Source organism: Chenopodium quinoa, unplaced genomic scaffold, assembly GCF_001683475.1.
Source record: "Chenopodium quinoa cultivar QQ74 unplaced genomic scaffold, ASM168347v1, whole genome shotgun sequence".
NCBI classification, from domain to species: domain Eukaryota; kingdom Viridiplantae; phylum Streptophyta; class Magnoliopsida; order Caryophyllales; family Amaranthaceae; genus Chenopodium; species Chenopodium quinoa.
The window spans coordinates 292,419-307,986 of record NW_018743197.1 but is presented as its reverse complement, the minus strand read 5'-3'; the positions used below and the strand labels follow the sequence as shown (position 1 = coordinate 307,986).

General features: G+C 34.5%; 3 protein-coding genes across 3 annotated transcripts; 1 reads left to right on the top strand and 2 right to left on the bottom strand.

Moving 5' to 3' along the window:
• Positions 1-1,005: 1,005 nt before the first annotated feature.
• On the bottom strand, positions 1,006-2,595 carry LOC110733226 (replication protein A 70 kDa DNA-binding subunit B-like). Its single transcript, XM_021913243.1, has 8 exons — positions 2,481-2,595; positions 2,269-2,371; positions 2,037-2,161; positions 1,883-1,961; positions 1,694-1,811; positions 1,439-1,605; positions 1,223-1,310; positions 1,006-1,113 (listed from the first exon to the last, which is right to left on the bottom strand). The coding sequence occupies exons 1-8, from the start codon at positions 2,593-2,595 to the stop codon at positions 1,006-1,008; spliced, it is 903 nt and encodes a 300-aa protein (XP_021768935.1).
• Positions 2,596-2,610: 15 nt separating this feature from the next.
• Positions 2,611-6,880, bottom strand: LOC110733225 (ATP-dependent DNA helicase PIF1-like). Its single transcript, XM_021913242.1, has 5 exons — positions 6,497-6,880; positions 6,298-6,407; positions 3,155-4,616; positions 2,814-2,987; positions 2,611-2,739 (listed from the first exon to the last, which is right to left on the bottom strand). The coding sequence occupies exons 1-5, from the start codon at positions 6,878-6,880 to the stop codon at positions 2,611-2,613; spliced, it is 2,259 nt and encodes a 752-aa protein (XP_021768934.1).
• Positions 6,881-13,401: 6,521 nt separating this feature from the next.
• LOC110733224 (protein FAR-RED IMPAIRED RESPONSE 1-like) lies at positions 13,402-14,806 on the top strand. The gene is made up of 2 exons (XM_021913241.1): positions 13,402-14,017; positions 14,493-14,806. Exons 1-2 carry the CDS (start codon positions 13,402-13,404, stop codon positions 14,804-14,806), a joined length of 930 nt encoding a protein of 309 aa, XP_021768933.1.
• Positions 14,807-15,568: the final 762 nt, after the last annotated feature.

Sequence of the window (15,568 nt, the reverse complement as noted above, 5' to 3'; positions counted from 1 at the left end):
ATAAATATAATTTAAAGCTTAAGTTTAGTAAAATTTGCTGACATTTGTTGTAAATGTTGTTTGTGATTGTGTTCTTCTAATTTCAATTGATAGTAGTTATAGTCGCCAACATCTATGTTGTAAGTTTGCTGAAGAAATTTGAGTGCTTGTCTAACAGCGTTTTGTTGTGATGGACTATTTCGAATAGCAGGTGTCCCAATAAATCGTACAGGACATGGGACATTAGGAATACTGTTTATATCTATATAAGCTTTTACTTCATCGTTGGTGACAACATATATACCGAATTCTGCTTGAGGTAATCCCAGCTGAAGTAGTATATCGTGTAGAATTATTTTGATATTTGTTTCCACGACTCTCCGTGGTTCATCCATTATATGCTGGTTAAGAACTTAGTATTTTAATGTGAGCTAATGAATTTTTTACGTATGAAGTGAATTTGCAGTAGCTATTGGTTTGAGAGAAAATCTCAGTTTCTATATCTATTTATAGGCATACTTTAGAAACCTTGTACTGAACTTTTATTACGTATTGAGTTTCAAACACGCGTGTCAAAACAAAAAATGTTTTACAGTACACATGTCAGACACGTATTATGTTTTATGTATACTGCACAATTGTCTATAGTGTAAATTGTACAATTTACACGTGTGTGTGTGTGTGGGTGTGCATTCATTTCTAATTTATTATTAAATCCTATGTGCTTAGAATATATTATATTAATTCTATGTATTTTGTATCCCAATAAATTGTACACGATTGATTATGTTGTAGAGTAAAGCATTAAAATATGATAAATACGTAAAACAAAAGGTTATTTAATGTGAATCTACATGTAAAAATACATATGTATTCAAACAAACATTATTTATTATACATTTTAAAGTTGAAATTGTCTAAGGAAACAAAGTTTGTACTAAAAGCGTGAAATTATACACAAACATACGTTCATAAACACGACTGAAAATTGTTATACATCTAAGCTTCAATTATGCGTTTAGCTTTTCAGCGGAGATGTTGAAATCCTTTTCCCAACATGTACGTGGTTATCTCCATGCTAAGCTCCCTGTCTTTCAACGCTGCAATGCAGCTGTCTACAAGAGATCTCCATTCCTGTAATTGTGTAAAAAATGATTAATGTTTCTCGTAAGTTTGTTTGTAGCTTTGAACTTAATATAAATTGTAATTGTTAGGTAATAGTAATAAGTCAAATCATACGTACTTGTAGTGTCAGCGTAGCTATGTGATTAGCATCATCATTTATCAGTTGTTCAGCAAGATGACCAAAAAGTGTAATCGGTATGTCGCCACTATCATCAGCAAAAGTGATATGCAGTACAGTTATATAACGCGTATAATTACACATGATTATATAGTTAACAGAATAAAGAAAAGCAGTGATTGTATGCTATGTTATTATTAGTAATTTATCAATTACCATGGTTCGGACGTTCCTACATGCGGGGAGCTAAATGCACGACAGTTAAATACCGATCCCTTTTCAACGTCACATCGTTTGCTACAGACATTGCAGGCATTGTATACTATATTGTTTTTGTTTGTGATGTCAATAACGCATCCAACGATCCGCAGTGTTTTTCCAGACTTGTACAAAAAAAATGCATGATATAGTTATACAAAACATTATATTTTTCACTCTAATTTGTGTAGTGAAACATATTATGTAATTTACCTCTTGTTCAGATAATTGTGAAACTGGAATCATTAATTCAGGTTGCTGCGAGCTTTCTGTTGCTGCGGCTGCGAATGAATTTTTAAGGATTCGAATTTCATCCTTATTATTTTCCGCCCTATAAAGGAACATTGTTAGGTAGGTAAAAATTAGTACTTAAATAGAACCAGTTTGAGAAATTATGTTTACCAATCTCGCGGAAGTTGTGCTTCCGGATTACTTGGGTTAATTTTCATTGTAGAAGCGAAGGTTGTGTTGAATGAACCCTCTGTAAACATATGTGCAAAAGATAATTAATGAAGTCGTACTCATTATTTTATAAATATTTGTTAATGTTGTATACCATCGAAAGTTGATGCTTTGACGCGAGAAACTTCTATTACAGACATTGTGTCTATAATGTCAGCAACAACAACAGCTTCATGTGTAATCAAACTATTCCACATTGATAATTTAATACGGTTCATGCTGGCAAAAAGAGAAGAAATTAAATGTTCAATAAGCATAGATTTAATTAAGTTAAAGAACATACGTATTGGAAAACCAATTTATATTAATATAGTGTATACACATACTTGGAATCCATTATCTCAATCCTACGCACGTCATTAGGCAGCCCAGATTTCTTAGAGCGAATGGTTTCTGTATCATGTATGTGAATAGCAATTCCAATGATATCTAGGAAAAAAGTAAAACAAAAAATTAATCATATGTCAATTAATTTAGATGTAGTCACTATGCACACACAGTAATTACAACATTTTAATATATAGTAAGTAATATTTACCTATTCGATCGGATCTGCCAACAAGACCCAAAACCTGGTTAAGTGGGACAAAGTATGAGCATGGTTCAAACTGTTGTTGTGTTTCACAGACTCGTGTTACAGAATTGATTGTCATCTGATACAACTACTGTTATCCAGTAAACGTTTCAGGTGTACGAGTTATGATAGAGTTGGTAATGTTGTATTCTTTTCCCTCAAGAAGAAGATTACGATATAATTCAATATCTCGTTCAAAGATCACAACCTTCATTTGTGTATTCTGTCAATTTCAATATTAAATAGTCGTTAAATATGTTAAGATAATTAATATTCTATAAGTTGTATATAATATACCTCTGAGTCTTCAAAAATCAGCTGCTGTAAATTTGTTGTTCCGCTGCGGGATTTTTTAGGTGGGTGCTTCTTTATTAGTTTAGCGGTCACAGTAAAGTTTCTACTCTGGTATGTCAGTCTGGCGAGGGTAAGTTGTTGAGTAGCCATTATGTTGTTCTGCACTATAATTTGAACCTGTCATCAATGCATTGTCAGTACACGTTATGAGCAATAAAATAGCAACAACATCGTATAATGTAAAGTAAAAGAAAAAATAAGTGTGTTAACCTTCTGCTAATACCGTATATTTAAAAAAAAATGGTTTACAATATTCCAGCGCGCCTTAAGATCTCATAACATACAACATTTTTAGTTCTTTTCCATCCATCTAATTCATCTGTAGTGGGCTTTATCAATATCTGAACATGTTTACTTTTCTTAGCACGAGACAGTGCAACGTACAGCTGACCATGAGAGAAAACTGGTTGTGGTAAATATATGCCAACTCTATCAAGTGTTTGACCTTGAGACTTGTTGATGGTCATTGCAAAGCTCAGATTGATTGGAAATTGCTTGCGGGTAAATCTGAATGGGTACTTATCCATAGCTGAAGGCTGCAACGGGATTCGAGGTATAAAAACTCGTTCGCCACAACGATGTCCAACAATAATTTCAGCATCAATAACATTAGGGAAAAATTCTTTGCATACTAATCTTGTTCCGTTGCATAAGCCTGGTGTCGGGTCTATATTTCGAAGTAAAATTATTGGACTGCCTACCTTCAAAGTTAAATGATAAGGCGAAAGACCAGACGGAAAAAGGCTATTGAGAAATTCAGTTGGGTATTGTTCGCTCGAGTCGTCTGTGCATCCGTCAAAACTTCTGTACTCGTAAGCTTTTCCTGGCTGTTGTTGAACTAATAGAGAGTTTATTGTTGCAGCATGTTCATTTTTGGGGATTAAAATAGCTCTCTTTGTTGCAAAGAATGATTCAGAAGTCGTATTCGCTATATCAGGGTAGATACTATTTACCAAGAGATGTAGAGATGAGTGTTCATTGTAGTATGGAATAACTAACGGCTTGGGTAGCTCTATATTTTTCCCAACTTCATAAGGAGGCGTGCCATTTTCGATTTGCAACACAAATTTACAAAAAGGTAGGTCGTTGATTGCTCCCATGTTTTGTGTTAAGTGGATTTTCTGGAGCCCATGCCATAAAGGAGACATCACAAAACTCGTTGCAACAACTTCACGCAGACTTCCTTTCGGTGCGACAGGTAATACTTGTCGGAAATCATCACCACCAAATACAACAACATTTCCCCCAAATTTTTGTTGATTCGAACAAACATCTTGTAGCAATCTGTCAAAGTATTCAATCGTTTGACGCTTTGCCATTGGCACTTCATCCCATACAATAAGTCTTGCAAGACGAATGAGTTGTCCTAGAGAACTTTGTTTAGAAATACTGAAGCTTGGAATCTCGTCAACATCAAGAGGGATTTTGAACCGAGAATTTGCAGTTCTACCTCCAGACAAGCCCAATGCAGCAATTCCAGAACTCGCAACTACTAAAGCAATCATACCCTTTGCTCTTACATTAGCAAGTAATGTAGAATATAAGAAAGTCTTTCCAGTGCCACCAGGCCCATCTACGAAGAAAGCAGCTGGTTTATTAGTTAACACTTTATTGTAGATAGTGTTGTACGTAAGTTTTTGTTCATCATTAAGCAACTCAACTACATTTATTTCTTCTAGACGTATAGGCATCTGAATTTCTTCCTCAATTCTTTCATTCCTATTTCCAAGTCGTCTTCTTTGAGTTCTAGTAAGCCAAAATTGTAAGTATCAAAAGACTTTCCCATCGATTCAACAAGGTAACAAATGCTTTTCACAGTTAGTTTGCGAGCCTTTTTTTTGTCGGTAGGGAAATTATTATTATAATCTTCAGCGAGATATTGGTAATATTTTTCCCACAAACTGTTAGGGTCTTCAGGGTTGCGGTGTACTAACAATGTAGCAAATAGCCGTCGCAAGGCAAACGGCATCTGACTTTGACAAGCTTCTTGTAGGAACTTGTCTATAGTGTCATCTGCTTCAAGTAAACCTCGTGGAATGCTGCTTCTCGAAATGAAGAATATCTTATGTTGTTGAAGGTCAGCAAATAATCAAAAGAGGTTGGACCACGAATGCGTGCAAGCAATAGCCGCAAATAAAAGCGTTCACCTTCTGAGGGATGCGCATGTACAATACGGTCAATCGCAGCAGCTTTCGATCGACGTCGTTGCTAGAATTTTTCCCTTTTTTTTGGATGCCATGTGTAATGTTGAGGAAATTCCTGGTACAGTAATGTACGCGCAAAAGCATCAACTTGGTTGATCTCAAAGAATGCAGTTAGCATAGTTCGTTGGCTGGCTGAAGCGGATGTAATATTATGTAAGTTCTCTTGTGCACGGAATGTCACTGTTTGCATATTCGGCAGACGGGTGGGTGTATGGCATTCAAAGGGAATCTGAAAATCCTCCAAGAAGCTTCTGGTGGTGATATCCACCTTGCTTTCTGAAATGATGAGATCTCGTCACCTACCATGCTAGTGTTGTCGGGGTTAGATAGTGCAAAAACAACCCGATCATGACCTTTGTATATGTATTTATATAAATATTTAACAGCCTTTACTGTAGAACACACTTCTACGTTTATATGGCAATCATATTTTACAAGTAAATATGGATTATACGGTATTACCCACCTATTGTCAAGCTGTACTTTTCGTACCAAATGTTTTTTCCATCATCATGGCACCAATATATAGGGTATGAGTTGTGACTCGTCGATGTTGTCTCCGCAAAGCTTCGGGGGTAATGATTTTTACACTTACCATTTCGCATGCATACATTTCTTGGGTTATCATTTCCACAGGGGTTGTGCATCATATGCTTCAACACAGCTTCTTAAAGATAAGGATTATGTTCTTGTTCGGGTATTTCTGCACAAATATGTTCATCGAATTGATCTCAAGTACTAATCTTAGCGAATGACTCTTAAATAATAAGAAAGTGTGCATGTGGTAATCCTCTTTTTTGAAATTCAATCACGTAAACATACGCTGCAACCTCGCCAAACAGTTTCTTTTCAACAATGTCTTTTTTTAGTTTTGCTAGTTTTGCATGAAAAACTCGAGCAATTAGATCGGGCCTATTTTTTGCGCCTCTTCAGTTGACAACAGCTCGTCTGTGATTTCAGGCCATGATGGGTTACAGGTCATGGTTAAGAAAATATCAGGTTTGTCGTAGTGCTGATCTAAAGCCATTGCGTCAAGATATCTTCGCCGCATATCTCGTGGACCACCAATAAAAGATGGAGGGAGAATAAAGCCACGTCCAATATTTGAGCCGTGTAAGATACCAATATTCAAACTGTCGAGAATACCTTGGTAAAGTTCAGCTCTGATTGTATCCTAGTTGAGACGAATAAAATCTAAACGTGAAGTTTCAATTTTGATGTACATATCAACAATGAACTGCTGTAGTAAACGACCACATCGCAAAAGAAAGGAGGAATCTTTTATGCGAATCTGTAATCGATAGCAGTTATACTCTCTGCAAGAAACCTTTTTCTAAAATACAGAAGAGTGAATTCCTACATTAAAAAAGACAAAAAATTGAATTAACCTTTTTTTTGTTATTTAAAAGTAACCTTATTTACACGTAAACTGGTAAATAGTGCACCTTGTTCTTCATCTTCAAGCAGCTCGCCAACAGTCTGAACCAGAACCTCATTGATTGGAAACGTAGGACATTCTTGTCGTTTTTTATACTTTGTTTTGTATCTGTATATCCGTTGATGCCAACCAGTTTGTCCGTAAGGAAATAAAAGCGGATACTGTAATGGATCATAACATCCATAGTAATGCCATATGTGATGGTTTACACCTGAATGTGCACGAACCACAATATCGCGCTCAAGTGGAGCAGATGAACCTGCATCCTCCAACCAAATTGCTGCAACTTGGGAAGTAGTAGGTGCATTATGAGTGCGTTGATCTTGATTTGGATCAGATCGGATTATAATTTGACTCGTGTCAGTCATGTTAACATCCTTGAGCGAGCGAAAAAAATTGGGCATACGGATTTAGCTCCATTAGTTGCACTATTTGGCCAATAACATGTGGATCGAGGTCCTTAAACATCGACACCCGACGTTGAAAATCGACGTATGTGTCGTAGAAATATAGTTGTAGATATCGTGATTGCTCATCATTTCGATGTATATCATTTATGTAATGATAAACTTGTCCTTGAACTCTAAAAGTATAAATACCACGATGCCTTTGTGCTAATTCCTTGTCTTTTTTCACACCCAAAGATGTGAGCGTAAACATGTTGTATAGAATAATGTATTTGCGTAAACTTTCAGAGCTGCTGTCTAGTGACAAAAAAAGGCTGCGCATACTATCTGGTATATGGATAGGGGCAAGTCGAATCTCCCCTTGGTTGCAACATAGGTTAATTGTTTCACCTCTGAACAATTTTGCCCCGCAATGCTCACAAAGCATTGGGACCGGAAGAACGTACGCACGTCGGAGGTCTTTTCATGTCGTTAATTCTGATTTGACTTGACATATTTAGTATTACTAAATAATAGCAAAAATAGATAAAAAAAATGTAGGACATAATAATTTTAAATAAAGAATCAGTGTATACAAAAATTGACTATCACTTTTATTTGCGTAATCTATTTAGTGTAAGTAGTTTTAAATTGTAAAAGATGATATTGCAATAATCTAAAGATGTATTAGCATTTATTTTAATTGCTTTAAAGTATTTGAGTTTGTTTTAATTAATTTCTCTGTTTTATAAATTAAAGTACCAATAATGACAAAAATAATTACTTTTTTTTTTTTTTTGCTACAGTATCTCACCTAACCATTGTCATCATTTAATGGATATAAACCCATCATGTGGTACACTTCTTCCATCTAGATTAGAAGGAAGTATTAAAGTGAAGTAAATACCCAGTAAGTATTATCAATAAATCAATTATCCAACTTTTATAAAACTTAGATTTAGTTTTTCTTGTTGTTTGTAGAGTGAAAACTATAAAATTTTAAAATTGGGAATTGATGTTATTAAATTGTCAATGTTTATTTGTATTTAGCTTTGATCTTTGACTCATTTATGTAATACCAAGATTCAGGGCTAAGTTTTGTACTACGTATAAAAGAAACCGTGAAGTCAATCCATTAATTATGAGAGAGGAAAAAATATCTTTTACGTTACTCCAATTGCAGTGCTTGCATGTAACATGATTTATTTATTAATTTCTAAAACCATATGATAGAAACAATATTTGGATTTACAAGTTATTTTAATATAAATACCAACTAACAAGTCCTCTAATAAAAAACAAGTAACGTGATATACGAAGTATATGTCGTTAGAGAGAGAAAAGGGTACAGAATTGTTTCTAAGAAAAGATTTTGTTTTTTTTAAAAACCAAAAAAAGTTAATTCCCACTACTGTATATAATCAAAATTAATTTTAGCCTTCCTCTTCTCTTCTCTCATGTCCTCATTTCTTGTTTGTTTCTTTGTAAGGTAGTTGGTAACTACATATATAACTTATTACCGAGAAAAAAAGAAATACATACATATATACATATAAAAAATATTATAGTTCGAATTCATTCATTTTAGCAAGAGGTGAGCGGTAATGGCAGCAGTATCGATGGGGGCGGTGGTAGTGGCGAAGGAGAAAGCAAAAGATTACAAAAGAAAGGTGATATTTTATGTTGTCATTGCTTGTATTATTGTTGTTGCTACTGATGGTTCCTTATTTGGTTATCCTACGTTATATAATCAAAATTTATTTTTTGGTGTAGTGTGAAATGGATTTCAATTACTTTTCTGGGTTTCTTCATTTTTTTGTGAAAAAAATTCATTCTTTCAATCGGGAATTTAAAATTTTTTTAAAAAAACCGTAAATTTTTTAGAGGAGAGAAAGAGGGACATGACATTAGGATCTATACTTTGTTGCGGCAAGAGTTTCGGTGGTATGTTTTATTTGTTTTTTTTAAAAAAAAATTAATTTTTAATGCTGTCTCGATTTTAATTTAGAAAATTTGGCTAAAAATAGTTTCAGATTATTGATACTATTTGCAAAATGATATAAAATGAGCTCTTTTTGTGTTACGCTGTATAATTTAGTGTATCAACAGTTAAGACTTTGAATTGCATGAAATGAATAGGTTGTATGTTTTTATTCCAAAAAAAAAAAAAAAAAAAAAAACAATAATTGTTATATGTTTGTGCTCTTCCAATTAGATCAAGTACTATTAAATGTAGCTAAGTTGATTTATCAATTACTTAACTGTTCCAAATTATGGTCTTATTAAGTCAGTGTTTTTTAAACTCAATTTCCAAGTCGTTATTGCTACAGGGACTAATTATTGTAGTAATGGTCTTCACAAGTTAATAATTATTTGTAGATGGATTCATGTATTTTTTTTCAACATGTTAAAATACTCCAGGAAAGTTTACAAAATGATATGGGTTATTATTTTAGTTAGTGACAAAGCTTGTTTAATTAGTCTGTCCTACTTTTTCGTTACTACTCATTTTACTTGTTTTTCCATCTCTAAAATACAACCCAAAACTATAAATATATATTATATATTAGTACTAATAAACAATAAACAACTCTTAAAATATATGAACATGTTTATAGGTAACGAATATCTTTTGTATGTAAATTATTACTATAATAAAGTTAAAAACTTATCTACAACAAATGGATCTCCAGAATATTTTGTAGTAATAGCCTTTGGTACACAAGAACCTCTCCTACATAAATAAAACAATAAATTGTAGGAATTAAAATACTTTGCCAATGAAAAAATGAATTCTCAGAGGGAAAAAACAAAACATAATTTCTATTGTTTAATTAAAAACACAGTACTATCTCTAATCATAAACTCTCCAATCAAATAAAATTTTCGTAACATAAAAAAAGTCCTACACATGCATGAACAAGCATAGTAATGAGTAACTTCAAAAATCAAATCTCCGTAATTCATATGATATAAATCGGTGGAGCGACCGTAGGTAAAAATATCAGCTCCAGTTGACCACTAAAATTGCTAAATGGAAAACAATGATTGACTTAATAATTACTTTGGGATCACTGTTTAAAAGATTAATTAATTAATATTCATACACTCCCTAATCAAAATTTGGTCAATATATGTAGGCTAAGGTAGGGTATGTAGGACCTTTAAGATAAAAACCCTACTACCACATTGTTACCCTTTCATGTGTTAGAACACACGAGGTTTTAGGTATATCTTTCATGTTAAAGCTAAGTTAATTAGTATAACCACTGTAAATTTAAACTTTAAAACATCTAAAAAAAATAAATAATAAATTGTTATAATAATTACGAATGCTACAATCGTACAATAATCTGTTAATAATACCTTATTATGTGCCGATTCTGATTAGTATAATCACCGGAACGGAAAGAAATTAATTTGATATATCAATATTTTTAGGACGAAGATGGAGTGATATATGATCTTTGCATCGAAGATTTACTTATATAGACAGTAAAAAAAAATCCAAAACATGAACAGTAATTCAATCATTATCATCAACAAAGAATGCATGGCAAAAGATTGATACTCTACAACATCTGTACATATCTTAACAATACAGATACTTATCAATTCAGATTTGACTGCTCCTATAACTGCATATAAATTTTATAACTGAGAATTATCACTCACCTAAAAAAAAAAGAGGGGGTGATGCCACGTGTGGAACAAAAGCCGGAAGAATGAGACACAACATTGCCACCAAAGAGCAAAGACCATAAATAAAACAAAAAATAAAAAGAAAAAAAAAACAAAAAATCACTGACACATGACAATTGATGGAATAACACACACACTTACTGTTGCTAGAAAAAAGCAAAACCATAAATAAACCCAACCCCCCCCCCCCAAAAAAAATAAAATAATTGCCACGTGATGGGTTAATAGGGAATCCTTGCTAGCCTTGCTAAAATACAAAAGCATTATATAAAAAAAAATTGCAAAAAGGATAAAGTATAAAAAAATAAAAATACAAGAGCCCCAAAAAAGTAAACAAAACAAACTTTGCCAACGCTGCAACGCATGTGAACGGTTGAACTCTAGCAAACTTTGTAAAAATTTAAAAATTTAAAAACAATAAATAAATAAATAAATAAATAAATAAATAAGGGATATGGATGGAATTTATGGGAAACAATATATTGTGCAACTGCCCTTTTGAAGCAAACCATGTTTTCTCTTTTTAGAAGGTTATAGATTAGGGACAATTACCAAAATGATTCATTCACAAATCAACAACAAGCACCAAAAGGATTGTTCTAATAAGATCAAACAAAGCATGACAATGAATATTACATGCATATTACATTTATCATATTGAATATTGTCATATTATAAGCACAATAGACAACCATGAACAACACATTTCACATTCACATCAACTTTACATCACATTCGTCAATCCCTAAATAATAAATATAAATCAATTCAATATCCAAAATCCCAACAACATAGACCAAATTATGTCAAAATCAATAATGATAATAATGAATCAGTAAATCAGTATCTATAGAGCCAAGTTTAGCTAATTCAATTATACAATTACTCAAATTTAGCTAATTAAATTATACAAGCAAGTTAATTAATCAAATTCTTTCAATTATACCAACAAGTTTTACTCAGCAAAATGGCCGCTATTGCCGCCAATTGACAATGCCGGGTCAAATCTACCGGAATCCGACCTCAACCCACCAAGTTAACAACCCATATCGCACCGCTAGTCGAAGAACTACGAACTCGTCGAAGAAAATTAATGGAGAACTTTAGTTGGAAAGGGAAAGTATGGGGAAGGGAAATTGAAAACGGAAAATTTGTTGTAATGGTATATAGAACCGTGCGAATATGTATTTGTTTCACAGCTGGGTCCCGCAAGAGCAAGAAGTACTAAAGGAGGTTAGTTATGTATATACAAATACATAACATGGCATAGTTGTAAATAAAAGGCAACAATTGTTGTAACGGGTATGCAATTTGGAAGGAAAATATAATTGTATAGTAAAATTTGTAACGGTGTGGGGACACTAAGTGGAATAAAAAAATATTGCAAGTAAACCCCATCATCTTTTTGTCTGACTTCTTGAGCACGAGTATTCCCCACCAGAATCTTCCATTAATCCCCACCAGAAACTTACTCTTGATCTCTAATAAATTCGCGACAAGGCAGGGCTCCTCAATTTTGGGGAACCTACCATAATTTCAGCTGAAGTACTTCGTCAATTTGGATGAATTGGAAGAGGTAGATGGAGTATCTGGAAACAACTGAGGACCTTGAAAAGTACCATGGTGGTGAGGATGGGGTTAGCGTAGATGATGTCGTCCATCGCACCGGAGTAGTTGAAGATGAAGTCGGTGATTCTTGCGCTGCAGCGTTGGAGGCTTTGTTAAATCAGGTAAGTTAGTTGAGGAATTTGTTTGAAATTAGGGTATTTTAAATTCGTAGGATAATTAAGGTGTTAAGTTGTAAATTTTCCTTTTACTTGATTTAAATTATGTAAATAGTGTGTTAAAATATGTGGGTATGTTATTTATTTAAGCTGGGCTGCTATTAATTTTGGTGGAATTAGTTTTTGATTTATTTTTGTTTTTCAGTTTGTCGTAGTATGATTCTCATTGGATTTTGTTGTTGAAGAGTGTTTTTTTTTAATTTTTTCTTAAAGATGATTCATGGTATGATTGTTATATAATTGTATTGTTGGTGTTTTTTTAATTTGTAATGAAGTTTCATATTGGACAATGTAGTATATATCAAGGTTATTGATTTGTGTGGGAATTGTTGTTTATTATGTTCGAATAGAATATTGGTAAATAGATGTTTTAAATTGGTAAAATTGGCTAAGATTGTTGATTGTAGTGTGAATTGTGTGCTTTAGGTTGTTGTTGGGGAGGAGTCTTTTAGGACTCCAAAGAAAGGTAAGAGCAATGTCTTACTTAGTGTTGAGATTGAAGAGACGATGAAATTGGAGTTGGATGTTCCTCTCCCGCCTCCTGCTGTAGGAATGTTGTTTGGTTCAATGCTAGAGGTCGATGAATACTTTCGTAGTTATGGCCAGCAACAGGGCTTTGGGGTTGTAAGGGCTAGTGGGGCTAAGTCTGGAAAAGGAGATAAGCATAATTGTAGGTGGACTTGTGAATGCTTTGGTAGGCCCGTAAGAAAGAGGAAAAAGCCTGAACCAAGGTTGGTTTCTGATGCTCAAATCAGTGATGGGGATGAAGACATGTGTCCTAAACGCAAGTCGAAGAAATGTGATTGCACTGTTTTCTTATATGCTAAGGTGAATAAGTCAGGCAAATGGGTTATTGATAAAGTTCATCTGACACATGTTGGGCATAATCCCACTCCTGGGAAATAAAAAAATATTAGTAAGTTCCGGAAGAAATTTTTGGTGGATGACCCTCATCTTGTGCGGCAGCTGTTTGTTGAACGGAAGGCTGGGGTACCTGTGGCAAATATATACAGGAATATGGCAATGCAGAGGAATGGGTTGGAGGATATGTCGTTTGAGCAGAAGGATTTACATGATGAAGTTGCAAAGCAGAAGAAACTTGTGTTTGAGCAGGGAGATGCTAAAGTTATGTTTGACTACTTTAAGCGGATGGTGGAGGACAATGACAAATTCTTTCATACATATCGAGTTGATGAAGAAGGTAAGTTGAAAGATGTTCTACGAGTTGATGCAAGAAGTAGGGCGGCGTATGAGGAATTTGGTGACGTTGTTGTGTTTGATTCTACCTACTTGACTAATGAATATAAGCTTCCTTTCTGTAACTTTGTTGGTGTCAACCACCATGGGGAGACCATTCTACTTGGTTGTGCTCTTGTTAGTTGGGAGACAACCAAGACTTTTGAATGGGTATTTTCAAGTTGGCTTAGATGTATGGGTGACAAAGCTCCAATTGGGATTCTAACTGACCAAGATCAGGCAATGAGGAAGGCTTTGAAGGCGGTTATGAAGGGTACGACGCATAGATGGTGTATTTGGCACATTCTCAACAAGTTCGGTCAGAAGATAGGCAAGCGTGTTTTCTACCCTGAGTTGAAAATGGGACTGCACCAAGCGGTATATGACGGCCTTGACTGTAAGGAATTTGAACAACGATGGCCATAGGTTGTTAAGAAGTATGAAGTTGATGATGATGAGTGGCTGGCAGGTACGGTTATTCAGAAGTTTAACATATCATGTTCTCCTTTTGTTGTTGATGATGATTAGTAGATGGTGTATTTAGCTTGTTTTTTGTTTTGTGGGAACTTATTCTTCATTCTGGGTAATGAATTTGGCTGATGTGTTGTATTTTTTGCTGGTCATAATTTTTTGGTTTATCGTACTGTTTTTCTTCTTGTGATATAAGTAGTAATGTACGTTATTTTGTAATTTACTTTGGATGATCCTTCTCATTGTTTAATTCTAAGTGGTTATCTGGGTACCATGTTAGGCTTGTTTGAAGATAGGGCTATGTGGGTTCTAGCTTTTGTGAAACATTTGTTCTGGGCAGGGATGAAAATGACTCAGAGGGTCGAAAGTATTCATAGCTTTTTTTATGGGTATTTGAGCAGACACGTTGTTACATGAATTTGTCGAGAGGTATGAAGAAGCGCTCTCAGTAAGAGAAAAAACAGAAAAGAAGACCGATGACAACAATGCTAGACATGTGAGGAAGACCTGCACTGATTTCCCTGCTGAGCTTATCTTCCAGAAGATTTACACGGATGCTAAATTCAAAGAAGTTCAACGTGAATGCACTCGTATGATGTATGTCAGTGTCATTGAGAGGAGACAGGTTTCTGATCATGTTATTGAGCATGTTATTGAGGATAGAGTTTGGTACAAGCCCCAAAACTCTAGGAAAGAGATACCGTCCAAGCGTTAGCGGAGGTACGTGGTTACTTTTGATAGTGGAAGTAAGGAAGCTTGGTGTGAATGTAAGTACTTTGAATGTCACGGAATTATATGTCGTCACATAATTTTTGTGTACGAGTTGCATGATCAAATGGATATTCCCGAGAAGTTCATCTTGAAGCGTTGGAGGAAAGATGTGATAAGGCCGTATACCCGTGTGAAGGTTGGTTATCACGTTCCTAGCAAGACGGAGGAGGTTTGTAGGTTTGACAAGATGATGGTGATGTTTGGTTCTGTTTGCTCTAAGTCCTCCATCACTAAAGAAACAACAAAACTCATTCTTGATACGCTTCAGCTACTTGAGGTTCAAGTTGGTGAGATGGTTGACATGATTAACAAAAATGGTCAGATGAATGGTTCCTTGGAAAAGGGGACTCTTGTTACACCATCAACACAAAGGCAAGGAAGTTGTTCTGAGATTCCCAAAGATCCTCCTATTCCCAAAAAGCCGCCTTACCGCACAACAGATGTGAGATTCCCGTCATGTTTTGAGAAAACAAAGAAGGGTAAAACTACTCGAAAGACTACTAACCAAAAGCAAGTTCAACAGCAGCAATGTAGCACTCCCTCCACCAACCGGGTAATCATTATCCCATTTCATCGACTATTTTTTGCTTTTAGTTATTTATTTTCAAATGTATTGCATAAGTATATGTACTTTGTCTGGCAGGGTTATGTCTTCCCCTTTAGCCCCCAATCTTTTGGTGGGATACAGATGGTTGATGGTGACGGT

What these genes read in the sequence shown, in the direction of transcription:
- LOC110733225 (XM_021913242.1), bottom strand. Translation starts at nt 6,880, where the DNA reads ATGACTGACACGAGTCAAATTATAATCCGATCTGATCCAAATCAAGAT. An exon ending in GGAAAAGAACTAAAAATGTT is followed by an intron (nt 2,988 to 3,154) that starts GTATGTTATGAG and finishes CATTGATGACAG; the next exon opens with GTTCAAATTATAGTGCAGAA. An exon ending in TGATTTTTGAAGACTCAGAG is followed by an intron (nt 2,740 to 2,813) that starts GTATATTATATA and finishes TGAAATTGACAG; the next exon opens with AATACACAAATGAAGGTTGT.
- LOC110733226 (XM_021913243.1), bottom strand. Translation starts at nt 2,595, where the DNA reads ATGACAATCAATTCTGTAACACGAGTCTGTGAAACACAACAACAGTTT. An exon ending in CACAATTATCTGAACAAGAG is followed by an intron (nt 1,606 to 1,693) that starts GTAAATTACATA and finishes TTTTTGTACAAG; the next exon opens with TCTGGAAAAACACTGCGGAT. An exon ending in GTAGGAACGTCCGAACCATG is followed by an intron (nt 1,311 to 1,438) that starts GTAATTGATAAA and finishes TGCTGATGATAG; the next exon opens with TGGCGACATACCGATTACAC.
- LOC110733224 (XM_021913241.1), top strand. Translation starts at nt 13,402, where the DNA reads ATGGCAATGCAGAGGAATGGGTTGGAGGATATGTCGTTTGAGCAGAAG. An exon ending in GGTATATGACGGCCTTGACT is followed by an intron (nt 14,018 to 14,492) that starts GTAAGGAATTTG and finishes GTATTTGAGCAG; the next exon opens with ACACGTTGTTACATGAATTT.